This window comes from Synchiropus splendidus, chromosome 1 (assembly GCF_027744825.2).
Source record: "Synchiropus splendidus isolate RoL2022-P1 chromosome 1, RoL_Sspl_1.0, whole genome shotgun sequence".
Lineage (NCBI taxonomy): Eukaryota > Metazoa > Chordata > Actinopteri > Syngnathiformes > Callionymidae > Synchiropus > Synchiropus splendidus.
In genome coordinates, this window is record NC_071334.1 from 27660502 (window position 1) to 27677603 (window position 17102).

The following is a 17102-nucleotide window of genomic DNA, read 5'->3' on the forward strand; positions in this document are numbered from 1 at the left end:
TATTAATTCTTATAAGCAAACACGTTTTGTCACATCAGACCTATGAAATCACAGGCATTTTATTGACATCAAAGTGCAATTTTCTCCCATATGTCCAAAGCTCAGCTTTGTTTTTCTTCTCAAATTTAGTGGGTGTGGCTTACTGGATGTTATGGTTCACTCCATAGTCCAAATCAATATCACGATAAAATGGCCCATTTACCTCTCTAACGATAAATGTAAGATAAATCCCCAAATCAGTGTTGTCTATTGGGAGGCCATAAGTGCCATAACTAGGTGCAACATAAAACGTTTGGAGTTATTGCATGAATTGCAATGTGTACAAACAACTTTCTACAAGTTTGGGGGCCTACTCACAGATGCAGCATGCACAAGAAAACCGATTCTATTCATGGTGTTATAACAGGATGTACCACCTCAGAGGCGGAAAGAGCAGCTACGTCTAAGTTAGCGTTGCGCAGCAATCCACGATTAGCAACATCTATATTAAGTGGGTTCTTATAAAGGCTTGTGGTACACATTGCCTCAAGTTATTGTTTGATTTGGGTCTGAAAATAAATGTTTGCCACATCGAAATATTGGAATTATATCGTCGATCAGTGGTAAGCATGAAAAGAAGGTTTGTGGTTGGCTGGTGTTTAAGATTCTGCATTGACAGAAACCAACAGTAAGACGGTGTCATTTAACTATCCACTGTTGCAAGTCGTGTCGTTTTCTCATGTCTTGCAATCTACCCAAGAGACCTTTGTAACCCAAGAGCAGACCTACCACTTGGCTAACCCACGTTGAGGGCAACACACAGGTTGAGGCCAACCCTTAAGTTAAATCTCAGAAATGGCATTTTCCTTTTGGAGTCCTGCAATGTGAAGACATTAGGAATGGACATTGAAATAATGTGCACAATTTAGTGCAATGACGTGATTGTTAAACATCTTGCAATAATTGTATAGCATAGTCACTGCATTGGTCTGGTTACACAGTGTTTACTACTTCCTATTATACAATGACGACAAGACCATGACCATGGTCTTCTGCTCTTCTGCATGCAGGTTGGACTTTTGAGTTTAGTTATAAAAGTATTATTAGCACTAGAGACTCTCAATGGTCGTATCTTGGTTGGTACACTCAATACACTCAATAATGTCCCCATGACATCTTAACAGTTAACGGGTAAATGCAAACATTAGCAAAAGGTGTGGAATATAATGGATTTTCTTGAGAGTGTTTGATGTGCTGGAGCGGTAATCTGCCTAGGATACACCTCTTCCTCACTGAAGCAGGGATTTGAGCATGCAGCATATGACTTAAGTAAGCTGAGATAAGCACGAGTGTAACAAATTAATTTCTCCCTCGATAGCAAAAGGCAACTCTTTCCAGGTGTGTGCCAGAGCTCACTGTGCTGTAACACCTCAAATAGAAATACCAACATTTCGGACTTAGTCGGTAGGACTCGTGTTCCATAATTGATTAATATTACTGTTATCCAAACTCTTTGAAATGAAACAACAAAGTCCACAAAGACCTGAGGTTTTCATTGTCTGAGAAAAAAGATCTTTTGCCTGTTTTTGTCTTCTTGCTTGCTCCTTTGCTGCTACTGCTGCTGCTGCATCAGTGATGAGGTGAAATGGGACTTTTAAAGAGCAGACAAGACTTATAAGGAGGCCTAAAGCTGTAGAGCATCAACCTCACATGACTGCACCATTTAGCATTGCTAAAGGGTAAACACTGTGCCCTCTGCTGAACCCAGCAACTCCACCAGACTGCCCTATGTGAATGTTTAAAGTCCAACCCGGTGGCAAAAAGGACAGATACGCCTCTCCAGGAACATTTAACTGTATTATTCTCTACCCTCTGACATCAGTGGATACCTCCCAAATGTTTAGAAGATGTTGATTGATGGACAGAAGTTGACACCGGGTCAGTAAATCTACAAGGACACTCACACAAGTTTGAGCAGAGAGGTGAGATGCTTTGCGTGACTGATAAGTACACGAGGCATTATGATGCAGTGCCACATCCCACTATGCTGCTTCGGCTCTGGAAGCTCTGCAGCAGTGTAGAGGGAGTAAAAAAGCAAAAAAGATAGCAAGGAAAATAGGTAGATAAGACAACAAAAGTAGATGCGGTGTTATGATCTATAGAGATTTGTAATGCATATTCGGTCTCGGAGCGCACAAGTACCTCGCTGGCCAATCAATAAAGAGTCCTTGTCACTGTACTTCTTCTGGAGACTGCGGAAATAGATGCGTCTGATGTTTGAAAATCACTGCGGCTGACAGTGGCCACATGCTCACGGTTTCTGGTAGCACTCAGTTCAGGGAAATAAGAGAACTGTCGCTATACTCTACCCTGATATCATGAGCACAAGAAACAGGTGTAACTAATATCGTGTCTTTGTTTGTAACATTGTATTGAGCTTTTTAATATGAAAAGGTGAGATGCAGAACAGCAAATAAAAACATTCAGATTGCATTTGAATAAATCATTTTACACTGAAAAGTGAGATGGTCCAAGTTCAGTCAAATAAGCATGTATGTTTGTTTGAGAGAATGAAGGAAACTATTTGTGCATATGGGGTTATTATAATTAAGATCAATGTGGATCTCTCCATGGGTTTCTTAACTAAGGTGCACTCACACAATAGTCAACCAAAACGGATGTACAGAAGACAAGTGTACAGTGTTGCGTTGATCCCTGTTGAATTATTTATCATCCAGTCTAAGGTTGAGGGTTCTCACTATCAAGGTCGTAGCAAGTTGATCACTGTTGGTCAGCAACACCAGATCAGCAGTGCAAACCACACAGGAGGATTCAAACAGAGACCAGGCAGAAGAGGCGGACAAGGAGTCAAGGTGAGGACTCAATTCATACGCACAGACAGGGCTGGCCGAAAGACTTAATTGAGGTGATGTGGTGAACTTGGTATGGGGAGTATTGGCACTGTAAGAAAGTGTAGTCTGGATAAAGGGGAGTGTAGTGGAAAACAAAAACTCACCAAAAAAATCAAATTGCAAAAGGTGCGTCACAATTATTATTAATATTAATAGTTATTAATATTGTTAATTATTAACAGGATTCAAAGTCTTCAATAAAACTGATGCATTTTATAGTTAAGGGGTCCTTTTAGGCATAGTGCCAATTAAACAGCCGAGTTCTCCTATTTGCACGAGTCTGAATGTCAAAGCTGTGCACCGGCCACTACAATGGACGTTAAGCCATGCAGCATTACCCATTGGTCAAAACATACCAAGGAAGATGGCTGAACACAATGCTGCAGCCAAGTATATTTTACTATACCTATGAAATGTGGAGGGTCCAAAGACTAGTTCTTTGGCAATAACACACACGCACACACACGCATACACATTTATTTCGTGATATATTTTTTGATATAATACTTCTAGCTTCTTGTAATTAACTCAACTATCCAAAACAAATGTGTTCACCTCTCAAAGTGAGAGTTTAAGAAGTGATGTCCAGTCCTCAATTCTTCAGCATTGTCCTCTTCCAAAAATGTCTTCTCACTGTTGGGCTAAAAACTCATGCCGGTTCTTACAAGTTTAGAAGAACCTAAAGATAAAAATGTGCGCACGCACACACGCTTGCAATAGATAGACAAACTTGTCTCTAAATGGGATTGTCTGATTACTCTCATCAACATTCCACGTTTCCCACCAACAGTGTGGATCAAAGAAATAGAAGTACGGAGGGGGTAAGGATGAGAAGAGAAGGAGAACGGTACACATACACACACAGCTGTGTTATGTGCATTTCAATCTTCACTGGTAGCTCTCTGAGTGAGCAACAATGATACAACAATGATTCTGGCCGATCATACCTGCTAAAAAATTCACAAGAACACAATTGAACATGAAATAACCCTTCTATTTTTGCAAGCGTCTTCCTTGTTGCATGATGCATCGGGTTTCAATTCAAAACAAGAAAGGTACCGTGACAGCCGCTGATGTTGATGTGATGAAGCAGAAAAAGCAAGAGGAAACGCCTCGGCAATGAAAAGGGTGTGACTAGACCTTTGGTTTAAAACCAAACCTCTGTCATATATAACATTTTATATATGACAGATATATAAGACTTTTGTCAGACATCAAATTTACCTCATTTTCTTTTATGAATCAGAAAAGGTGACTCAGCACTCAAGGTAACTAAGACAAAAAATGCAAATGAAAAGTGAATAATTCAAACTATGGCTGTTATTGATTCTGAATTGTGAGTGCAAAAATTGATCATTTGTTATCATGGCAGAAGGTTGCAAAAAGTACAGAACAGTACGGAATAGTTTCATTAACCAATAAGCAGCCACGGCTATAGCGTCATTTGGAAGCCACTTCTAGAACCAGGACGCATCACTTCCCCTGCCCCAACTCTGAAATGGATGCACTTCATAAAATAAAAATGTAGCTGAGGCAGCAAATGTATGCTTTGTAAGCATAAACAAAGTGAAGGCAGATGTTAACCCATCTAATGATTAAAAGAGATATGAGTGAAGGTGAGAGGCAAAGGGCGACATGGAAGTGCGTCTACGTGTGTCACTTAGTTGAGGATAGAGAAACGATGTAGAAGGGAAGTTAATGTGTTGAATCCCACAACACAAGCAGGCTCGAGCTGGCCCAGTAAGCACAATGATGACACCCCTAAAGGGGACCTGTTCTGCTGGAATTACATTTGAAAATGTGCATTAACCGCAGCCATTCAAAACGCTTTGTTTAGTAGGAGCTGATTTCCCCAGCCACGCCCACGCTGCTGACATATGCCGTCAGGAACAACATTTGAAACATAAGCATTTAGTCAGGAAGGCTGGAAACGCAGGATAGTTACCCTTTCAATAACCACAGCATCTCTAGTTCAAAATAACCACATAAAATGCAAGGTTACATAAAGGTCATTCAGACATACGGTAGATGGATGGACTGCCAGGACGATAAAAAAACAATAGAAAGAACCGTCGATTTCTTCATCTTTTGTTATTAGTTGCTCAAACAGCTTTTATTGATGTGATGGGCCAATAAGGTTTTTGGGCTGCATTTATAGAATGACGTGATAGCAGGACTTTACTTTGGAAGTCTGTACATTTCTTGCAGCTAGGACAAACGTGGTTTCTTGATTAATAACATGCCACCAGCAGTGCCTTTGAGTGATATGAATGAATTGAAAAGCCAACCATCAATAAACAAATGAAGAGGCTGGTGCCAAATTGCAAGCATCACTGACTCTTTAAAGAGATTCTCCTATTGATCTGGTAGCAACATCCTTTGCGTTTACGGTTCCACATGATTTTCATTGAGGCCTAACCCTCTCAGTCAACGGCTGCGAGTTAACACATTTCAGACTTCCTTCTGTTCCTCAAAATGTCAGACAATTTGTCAACTGCACCAAAGGATTGTCTGGCAAAATGCTGTTTGGACCCCTACATTGCATTCAAAGGTTAGGCACAAACCACCATGGCCGGTCCCAGCGGTGGCTTTCCAAGTTAAGAAAAATATTTTGTCCAAACAAATTTGTTGCTGCAAAACTTGTTGGTAACAAGATGTGATCAACCATAGCATAATCTTCCATCAAGTAGTACTGGCAAAAAATAAATAAAGTGATTTTGCCTTAGGGCTGTGCCTTTCCAGGAAGAACAAGGGATAAAGTTAACTACAAGCCGCACCCAACGAAGAAAAATTTAAAAAGGAAGCCCAAATGGAGACTAGACAGACTCAAGCAAACAAAATTGTTCTATTTATATGGAGAGCTTAATTGCAAGTGAGCTCTTGCTGAGAGGATGATTGAGAATCTGATGTGAGACAGAGGAACTCGGTGGAACAGTGATTAGATTACAGAGCAGAGCAGGAGAAATTATCTAATAAGACACAAAAACATGGGAAAATCAGATATGACAAGAAATAAACTGTAGGAGTTCGCAACATAAACATGGATCAAAAGCCTCGACTAACATTGATCAAATCTGCACCTAGACTCATGTAATAGTAAAGAGGGAACGGATGTAGAGAGGCTTCTGAGAAAGAGTTTGTGTACAAGAAAGAATGAGAGAATTGAAACACCAGCAGGAATAGCAAGGTGGACTTACAATGTGCGGGGAATCACGACCCATGGAAATGACTGTTCTATTTACAGTCCGCAGCAATTTCTCCATGATGATCTGCACATGCCACTGAGTGGGACCCTGCAAAAATATACACATATGAGCTCAAGCATGAAGTAGCAGTTTTTTTCAAGCTGAGGATATACATAGACAACAATATTTCCACAGTCCAAAACTTTGGAACATTTGAATAAATCTGATCATTAACTGCCTGAACGATTTGCGAGGGAAAGTGCAACCGTAAATGGAAGTGTACCAGAAAAATGAATGCTGGGGTGTTTTGCATAGTAATCGACAAATTACAATACTCAACTAATCTCTCTTTTGGACAGCAGGAGGAACCAGGAGTACCTTGAGGAAACACAGGAAAGCACAGGAAAAGCTCAGTACTAAAAGTACTGAGGATAGTTGACAACTCAAGAGTTGCTTTAAGCTGGTTTCCATCTTGCAGAAAGGCACAGCACCAATACATAATCTCAGTGCTGGCTAATACGATTCAAAACTGAGAGTGCCGGACAAAATTCACAGATGTAATTTCAATTGGAATCAGTGATCTTGTTAAGTCCGTGCTTCAAATAACCGCATGATTTTTGTTCTCCCAACATTAACATTGCCGAAATAATATATTGGCATCTTGATTCTGTAAGAATAACACAACGGAGAGAGAATGAGACAATGTGTCATGAGTCAGCTCGAGCCCAAGAAAGTGTCTAGTTATCATGTGATCAGCAATAAGCAGTGAGAGTAATATTAGGAAGTCTTCTCGGTGACTGGTGGGAAATTCATCAAAGAATGCAGTGTGTTCAAACCACAGTTCAATTATTCAACCTGCATATGCAGTATAAATAAGTGCTTACAAGGAGAAACAATGCTACTTGAATTCATCATTCACCCTTCCCAAAACTCACCACATAATGACACAATTTCTCTGTTTCCTTCTGCTCAAAAAAAAGCAGGTCATGTCTTCTATCTTGGGAGTAGATTTGGTGACTCACCAAAGCAAATCTGCAAAAATCAACTCTTTTTTTTTTTCCTTTTGCCTCCTTCGTTTCACCGTGTGTTGACAGGGGCCATGCACTTCCGCACCCGCAGAACCAGACCCTATTTTTAACAGCTAGTAATTCAAAAGACGCAACTTATGTACTTTTTCATTGGCAAACAAAAGTTTGTTTTTATTCAAACCAACCACGTTCTTATTCACATTCAACTTAATCAATTGGTGATGATTTCCCCCAATGCAACAACCTCAACACTTCTAACATACTGGGAATGGTACAAGAATTCTTCTTTAAACAATTAAGTTACACTCGTCATGCTGAGGACGTATAAGGACAAACTTCCTACAGTGTACAGGGGGCAGTTAACTCACATTTGTGCACTCTTACCATGTTGTGAATGTGTCCACAGCGTTCCAAAATGACAGAGACCACCAAGTACATAAATTCTACAGAAACAATAGATTCTACACAGGCTTCCTGGTGCAGTCTGTGTCATTCAACAAATATTTGCCTGTCTTAATGTTGCGTAGTATGCATTTGAAAAGATGAAACTTATGGTGTGACGTCAAGCTTGATTGTGTAGACTGACAGAACATGCTCATGTATTTTGGGATCTTACTGACTAAAACAATAACATTATAGGTATTTATCCAGAGATCTACATCTGTCTATCAGCAGCAGTAAGTTTGTGTGCCTGTGTGCGGCTCGATGATGTACAACCTCAATGGACTATATCCAAAGGGCAGGTCTGGGGAAAAAAGCTTTCTCACTTTCCTCTAGTCGGTCAATGCTTGTGGACTGTGTCCATAGTTGTGTGATGCCATATAAAACCTCTTAGTAAAGTTGTACATGTCAGCCAATCACGATGCATCGTCAGACCTGACCATGCTTGGTAAACATTGTCATTTGCTAAATACTTTACGGGTGGTAGAATGTGCAATTGAATTTAGCGGTTTTTAATGTTTTTATTGATTCGTTTTTGTTTTTTTTTTGTAATCGCAACAGCCTGATGTGACATTAGCTCCACCGACCAGAAAATGTGAACTGTGTTATGTTTTTAATTAAGTGCGTATTGTCCAATGAATGATGAATATAATGCTCAAAACATGCTTAGTTTAGTTGAAGAAAATAGCCACTTATGTTCCCTTTATGTACAAAAAGGTATATGTCCTTTTCAAGCGCTGTTGCCATTGCTGAACAGACGCTTCAATGTGTTGGTATTGCTGTTCACCAATATATCCACCAGGAGGGGCAGCCCAGAGTCAAAAGTCGAGGACAATAATAAACATGACGACTGTGGAAGAAGTATTGACAACATACCTCTTGCACGAAAGAGGAATACATAGGCAGCTTTGTAGGAGGTGGCGGTCGGTGAGGCTGTTAAATATATCTCGCCGGAAGAATGGAAAATTTCCGCCTTTGTTATGCCTTTATGTCTCATTGGAGCTATTTATCAGGTAGTAACAGCTACACTGCCCCCACAGTATCTGGTGCTACTGCTCTGTTTGGTCCATATCCACACATTTTGTGGCAACTGGGCATTAAGACAAACTCTAATCTAAATAATCTAAATCTGCCTGTTTGACCTTGGCATCAAACAGGCACGTGCAACAGCGTCATGACGCGATGACTCAATAGTACCACATGAAATAAAATTCCAGCTATGAGATACTGCTGTTTTAACTCTGACAAAATACTTAAATTATCTTACTCACCACATCCTTCCTGTAGAGCACCTCCAGGATGTCACTGAGCAGCTGGCAGCAATCTCTCGGCTCTTCTCGTTTCTCCAAGTGGAACTTGAGTTGGTCCGTCATCAGTGGCAGGAGGATCTCCCGACAGTCTGCAGGGACCGTTAAACAAATAATCAAGGCACATGAAGACGATGACTGACCACACATGGCGACACCAGCAGATGCTACATTTGCAAATGACAACAGCAAAATATTTTCTACGGATTATCAGACAGAGGGAAATGTAATTGCTTCTATCTTTTAGAGATAGACTCTCACTCACAGACCACTATAACCCAGATGTACAGTACCACGCCAAGGCAAGAGCAGCCACATTCTCATACTGTTGTTTTAACTGCTCTGATCTCCCAACTACATGCAGTACATATTCACATCAATAGGATGCTCCAGGTCTTCCTATAGGGTCATGGGGTAATTCACTATAAATCAAAAAAGGGTGTCTAGACTCTCCCCTTGAGACAGGTAAAGACATTCAGGAGAAGCTCTTTAACAATGGTCAAGGTCAAGTGGTCAAGGCATTTAATCAGGCTATGTCTTATGAGTTGCTCCAGACACATCCAACCACGTGGAAGCCACACGTATAATCAGGACCAACTTGAGACAACAAGTCCCTCGGTTGTAGCATGAACATATTAGCTACCATTTTTGAAGATAAAACACAGGTAATGTCGATCATTGGGTCAAGAGATCACTCTTTAAATTCCATAACAAACTTGCGTTATCGTACTAAAAGCCACACAACAAACTTGGTGTAAACATCCACCCTGTCACCTTTCTACCAACTTCCTGACACAAACAAACTCACCCAGGTGGGAGTTGTACAAGCAGAACTATCACACCGCACCATGAGGGTGCTCCTCAAACTTTCAATGCAAACAGATTTTAGACGCTACAATGATTCTCCCCTTCAAAAGGAGCCAGGAGAGCAGCTGACATGTTTGTTCTCCACAATGAGACTCATTTGCAGCTGATTTGTGTGCTTAGCTTGTTCTCTTCGTTTAAATCATCTCAGGGAAAGAGGACAAACTTTTGCTAAGCCAATTTGAAAACTTTTTCAAGTTAAATGGAGGATGAGTAGAAGTATTTAGATGCTAATTAGGGCCAGAATATAATTGATGGGAGGCAGCCAAGAAATCAAACCAAGATTCCTTCACCAAAAAGGTGAAATTCACTTTGGGGTTGGCATAAATTGAGCATTGGCAAAATCCATGAGGGAATCAGAGGGATTCTCCTCTGAATAAACGAAATAATGCCTTCAGGGAGTGAGTGAAAAAATTCTTCAAAAGTGGTGTTCAGCAGAACAATAATGTATTTCCATCTTCTTCGAGTGCTCAATTGCTGGCTGTGCATATTATGAAAGAAACGCACACACTTCATGAATGAGTGAAGAAGCACAAGAGCGTTCAGCTGTCATGGACAATGAGCAGCAGGGTCCCTGGAACAATCCTCACAGCGACAGCCGGTCAAAAGGACACTGACTCTCTTTAGCTTACCTGAATAAAATAACACATGGAAAGTAGCTAACAATAAAATTAAACTCAACACCAGCAATGTACTGACAGACAGGATGTATTTTATAGCTAGTAGGTTTTGCAGCACTAATGTTTCTTGATAAGTAGCTGGGCAGATGTCGGCACTCAGTGCTTTTCTAGTTGTGTTTGCCATTTTTCACATTGTAGTCATGGGCTGCTTGTTTAATCTATCTGCATCTAAAAATTGTGCAGCACCAAGTGTGCGTAGTTGAAGCGCAAAATCACCTCATGAATAAAATTGCAACTCCCAAAAATAGTTTGGCGGCTTGCCCTCCGCAGAACTGACGGAGGGAGCCAGGTGCCGTGGTGATTTTGTCTATTGAGTTAAGGCACAAGCATTCCGTTTCCAATTGTGTGAGGTGTATGTGACAGCATATCCTCACCATGATGAGTGAAGAGATCACTGTGGACGATGTCGATCAGACAGTCCAGCTTCTGCTTTACCAGGCGACCCGGAGGAACCTTTAAGATGAATTCCGTGAACAGCTTGCTGCAGAGCAGGATGGGAAAAGACAAAAGGTCAATCTTATCAGGCACCTCGAACTGGTTGACTGCTTCAATTGGGAGTAATCGTCCACAAAAATAATTAGAAAACACCAAATCTATATTTTTGGAATGATGTAAGATAAGATCCAAGTAACTGATCATATCAATTATAACATCAGATTTTGCTTTAGCACAGATTACTATGGAAGCAAAATTCCATTTCATTTTAAAAGGGTCAGAACAAAAACAACCAAATCAGCAAGACCAAAGGAAAGGTCTTTAATGTGGCCCATCATCAATGAGGGTGAAGACAAGTAAGACATCCTTAGTTTAGGACTGCCGGAAATCGGAAAATACAAACCCCAAAAATCTCTTGGAAGCCTCAGGGCATAGTCAATGTTATAATCCTGTTGCTCTGACATAGTGTTTTCCATAAAAGAGAAATTTATACTTTGATTAAAAATATTGTGGCAAATGTCGTAACCAGGAGTGGAGCCCCTCCACTTCTACAGAGAGTGCCTTACAGCTGTTTTCATCTCAGTGAGACTGCATCACCCTGGTGGTTCACAGCATACTGTTGCTTTGTCCAAGGGGCAGGTGCACGACTTCATTACAATGTCTCTTTTTGAGACATTTATTTTAGAATCTCAAATAGCAAAGTCAAAACGACATTGTATGATCAGACCCCTTATTAAATGAACATACGCTAAAGGAGCAATAAAAAGGCATCTGGCAAATGATGCACGAACTGAGCCACCTGAAATTGGACCTGTTCAGCCAAAGCAGCTGATGTTGCTTCTTCTTTTCTATTAAAAGCAAAAGCATGTGACCTCAAAGCTTGAAATTGTGTCAGAGCAGATTACGTATCACAGAAGCCACATTTAAGCAAAGAAAACAAAATAGTAAGGGGCATTACTACTACTGTGTGAGTGAAAAAGGGGGACAATGTGGAGGGCTTATATTGGGGGCTAATGTTTCCCTTAGTTCAGCCAAGAGTATATAAAAGCTCTTTCAGAGCAAAGGCCATGCCTTATAAGGGATAGACCAAACGCAAAGTCCGATCGAGGGCTCGTAGAACTAGTGTTACATAGGATGTAAGCATTCTAATGGAGGAGTTCTTTCATTCCCTGTTTGACAACATTTTCTATTGGTTCTAATGCACTGTAACAACACTGTGTCAGGCAAAGTCACAGATGCATTCAAGTTTTGGTAAACACTTCCCCCAAAAAGCAAATAGTGCAGACACAGTCCATGGAACTACAACTATCAGTTGTAATGACGACTTCGAAGGTAACAAATGCATTTCTCAAAAGCATTATCATCTGTCAAAGCGAGAACTTTTCAGACACCAATAAAACAAATCAAGAAACACTAGAAATTACCAATGAAATTACCTGAGTTCCTTCGGATCGAAGACAAGCTTCACGTCATTGACGATGGTGGGAATGTACTTCAATGCAGCTCCCTGCCAGAGTGTTAGACATTGTAATAATTGAGTCAGTTTAAACATAATAATAGACCATAGTGCAAAAACAGAGTTAATGAGAGTTTTGTTACTGACTTGATTGGGTACCTTCACCCACAGTAGTTTGGAAGCACTGCTTAATCAATGCAAGTTGTGTGAGCCATGAATGAGCAAATGAAACACTATTAGATTGCAGAGAATACATTGTGTTTAATGGTCTGAGTTTTAACATTTCACAGTGAGATGGGGGTAAAAAGTTAAACATGAGTAGAAAAGAAATACTGTGAGTCTATCAACCAGTACAAAATATTGTAAAAAAACATTTTTATCATCACAAAAATTTCCCTCACCAACCAATGCAGTCACTACTACAGAATCAGGCCTTGGTGGTCATTATTTATCTGATACACTTATACCATATCAGCCTGCAAGATCCTCAAGAGGTAGTTGACTGCTGATCGTTCTAAATGTTCGGCCCAAACCTGAGGAGCCGACTACCTGTTGACCTGAGGGCTGCTGAGTGCTGATATTTTTAAACTTAAAACTCATCTTTTAATGTGAATTACAATTGTTAACTCACTTTTAGCTTGTACACATGCGACATGCGTCACACACATACACATGTGTATGCGTGTCTTTGCGTGCGTGCCATGTAATCACATAAAATATAGTTTGATCAATTGATTCTACACAACTGTGTCCTATAACTTGTGCATTCCTCCAGAGCAACAGCAGTTAATCTCTTTTCCAAAAGTACATCTTCACCAAATCCAGAAAACAAGTTACTTTTTCAAAATGAGTCCCCAAACTGAATCGTCCAAAAATGTTTGCTATGATGTGTCATGCTCACAGACCACATCATAACATGATCAGAGTGTGTCTGCCAACGTTTCTGTCTGTATTTTCCAGCAGATGTTCGGCTGGATTCAAAGTTGGCGCATGACAGTGTTATTCGTCAGCTCCTCCTGTCACAGTGCTTTCACACGCCAGACTCAGAAGGGACCTGGATGCCATGCTTTCCTGCCTGTTCCTCTAGATCAGTTTTTAATTTACTGTCGGTAAAGCTAATATCTCACCCAATTACACAGCAAGTGACTCCTAATTGACTTCTGAGCTCCTCTCATGGTTGAGTGTGTGCATGGATCTACTGTAGGTCTGCTGAGGCGCTTGCATCCTGAGATTATGGTATCATACGAGGCTGGCTGGGTTCATTGGAGCTGCTGCACCTCACCACAAATATAAGTTTGGAGACTTAATAACTTGATTAAAGAATTTAAATTGACACAATGTCCACATAGATGAGATCCGATATTAGCCCATTTATGTTACCGTAAGTGTATTATTTTTGCTGAGGATAACTGACAAACATCCGGTTGGTTAGAGGTTGAGCTGTCAAGATGAAAATCCAACCCACTTTACATTTAGAGTTTCCTTTCCGATATACAATTCATGCACTGCAGCCACTAAACGAACGAAAAAGTAAAATTTCTTGAACTTATAAATACATTAGGTTGAACCCCGAATTTAAGTAATGATCAATGAGTGGCTGGACAAAGTTTTTTTTTCTCCAATCAATTTGGTTATTCCAAAGAAAAGACAATACTATTGTTAAAAACTGGAGATGTGATTCCAAATGAGTGCTCAAATGCAGGTTTGTAAACAGCACCAAACAGCATTCATAGCTAGCAAAAAGGCTGAATATTAATAAGATTATGTCGATAGAGAATAAGTGATGCAGAGTAAGACAAACAAAATGGCAAACAAAAATGGGAAGCTGTGAGATTCACAGTAAATCTTATGTGCATGCCTATGCAAATGCAGAAAATGTGTTCCAAACTCAATTCACAGTGAGGGGGGATGAAATCCAAAAGACAAGCATTGGGAAAGGAGGTAACATAAATACCTTGAGAAGGAGCTAAAGAGGAAGAAGCCAGAGGAACCCAAGAAAGTCAGGGTCATAGTGGCGAGGAAATAGACAAACACACAGAAGTACAGGAAAGACAAAAAAAACAATAGAAACACTGCACTGAATTTCTTGTTTGAATATTTCTTTTCTTCCTTAGGATAATAAATAAAGGCAATTATTTTCCTAATGTAAACACTGCACAAAGCCTGAGTACAAAAAAATAAATATATAATAATAAAATGAATGAATGAACAAAAATACAGAAAGAAAAAACAAGTACAGAAAAAACAAAAAAAGTAAAAGAAAATGAAAAGATTTGGGATATGTCAGACCTTAATAGTGTGCTATTAAATCTTCCATTATTAAAATAGATAAAAAAACAAAGAGTATTGTTAAGATGGGGGAATGCTTATGGATCAACAATAAGCAATAGAAAGCAAACACTATCATCCAATATGCAGCTGTAGAAACTAGTGAGACAGACGCAGGAACAATTGCAGAACAGAAGTCTGAGCAGATTTATTCTTCATGCAGCTGCAGATACTTGCAGGTTCAACATTTGTGCAGTACCGTACATACCTTGACCATGCCAGTGTTTTCAGAATTACTGCTCATCATGTCATTGAAGGAAGTGAAAAGGTTCCTCAAGGACTCCATGAAGTCGGCCTCTCCTTTGTTCTCGTAAAGCCTGTGAGGACGTTGAGAGGGGAATTATTTTGGCAGACGATCACAGAATTGTTTTCCATTTCATCCTAGTGCGCACAACCAGCACAGCTGACACAAGTGTAAAGCATTTCTGGGCAAAAAAATAAAAAATTCCAGCGAGCAGAATGGCAAGTGTGTGTGTGTGTGTGTGTGTGTAAACAATGCAGATATGATTGGCTCAGAGCCACGTGATGCAAATCAGTCACATTATGATTTTAAATATGAGGAAAAAAATGGGCATGTACTAAATGCAGTTTCCCACAGTGCTTTCCTGTTTTGAGCACCCCTATTTTCTCCCAGAAAAAAAGGAATTGTCACTTCACACACACAGATGTTGATGAACACAAAATCTATGTGAGCTGACATGAACCTAGAAATGTCTCTGCACACTCAGGCATGGTCTCTTATTGTCACTCACCATGTCACACAAATGCAGTTTAAACTCAAATTGAAATGGACACAACACAGACAGTGGTGTTACAAATACAAGGTTCTACATCCACCCCCTCTTCCATGCCAACATACTGCCCTCCCAGCCACCACCTTGAAGAACTGTCAGCGGTAAACCCTGAAATAACATTTTGCCGATTAGATGAGAGATTATTAGTTCTTAAAGATAATATGAAATATACAGAATGCAGTGAAAGTTGGACAAAGGTGTGTCTGCAGGGTGGGGCTTGGTAATGTAAGGAGAGTGTAGGGGTGGGGAGGGGGGGTGAGAGGAGAGGGAGCAAATATTTCTGTTTTGTTCATCCATTAAACAAGTAGGTAATTACATGGATGCTGAAGTAACGGTTGAGATTTTTTTCTATGGATGTTTTCTTATGACTTCAGTTTATATTCAAGCTTGGATATTATATATTCCCATGGAAAGTTACAATATGGAATATTTCCAAAATTCCGAACCTTAACTCCCCATAGAAATGTACCTGAAACTTTCAGCAAATTTTCAGCCCCATTGCAGTCCTAGGGCCAACTGGGCTCTCCCAGCTTCAGACCATGTCACCTAACTGGTGCCCAAGTGGAGGCCCACTGGCACCCCCAAGCACTAGGGCACCTCTATCAAATGGGACCTAGCTGAGCCCTCCCAGTTACGGTCTATTTATATTTATGCTTGGATATAATATAATCCAAGTCACTTCCCATAAATGGCCATTAAACCTAACAAATTCCTATTATTTCCATGGAAAATTTACAAAAAGGAATGTCTTCAAATTTCCCAAGCTTAACTTCCCATAGAAAATTACCTGACATTGGCAATTTCCGGCCTTTTGCAACTCTATATTGCATGCATTTCCCCTCACACCATAGACCAGGGCCAGATTGTAAAAGACGCGAGCACCATGTACATCTTGGTCTCGTCACAGTTCATTTGTAACAGTCACATCTGATATTGGCACTTCTCCTCTGAATAGATATGACTTAGGATCCTCAATCTTGACTAAGCATAGGAGCAGCTGCAGGCTTCAAAAAATGATTAGAAAATAGGGGAAATCAAAAAGTATCCTTCTCTCAGCTCCCAATGGAATAATTACCAATAAGGCCTTTTGAGGGGACGAGGAGGTTTTGTGATCATCTGTACCGTCGGCGGAGCATGAAATACTTGATTTGAAAAAAATGAAAGCTCACACTGCTTACTGGGTGAAAGACGACAAACTGAGACACCTAGAGAAGTGGGAGACACAGCGATGTGACAGTCTGAAGGACAAAGTGTCCTCCAGACAATGAATAGTAAAATATGAACCAATCAAAGCCACACGCTCAATTAGATCAGGATATCAGATATATATCAGACGACAACATCTTCAATCAGTTCTAGACGACGAATATCACTTAAACAAGACCTCTCTCAAATACAAATATCAACAGGGATGTAGAATAGAACTGGGCTGTTGCCCTCACAGTAGAATCCAGAAAAATAGAGTGCAAAGTATAATTTCAGTTTGGGGTAGCAATACACAAGCCAAAGCTTGGAGAAAAAAAAACACTGTTCAGACACGACCCTTGGTTACCCTGGCGTTCAGTATGCCCTTGGATAACAATGTTTTTCTCATCGAAAAGAATTAGAGTGAAATGAAGTGTTGTGTGATGGATATTTCAACACTGTCACATTTCAATCAACAGCATCCATCAACATCGCTCAGCAAACAATT

At 40.2% G+C, this 17102-nt stretch overlaps 1 protein-coding gene across 1 annotated transcript in view; it reads right to left on the reverse strand.

The window, feature by feature from the left end:
- dock1 (dedicator of cytokinesis 1) overlaps positions 1-17102 on the reverse strand; it is a 138593-nt gene that overhangs the window by 74420 nt on the left and 47071 nt on the right. The window contains exons 23-27 of the mRNA XM_053852272.1: positions 14824-14932; positions 12268-12338; positions 10771-10877; positions 8817-8944; positions 6089-6184 (exon numbers count right to left, since the gene is read on the reverse strand). Of these exons, the coding sequence (XP_053708247.1) occupies positions 6089-6184; positions 8817-8944; positions 10771-10877; positions 12268-12338; positions 14824-14932 (511 nt within the window). The remainder of the gene's footprint in view (positions 1-6088; positions 6185-8816; positions 8945-10770; positions 10878-12267; positions 12339-14823; positions 14933-17102) is intronic.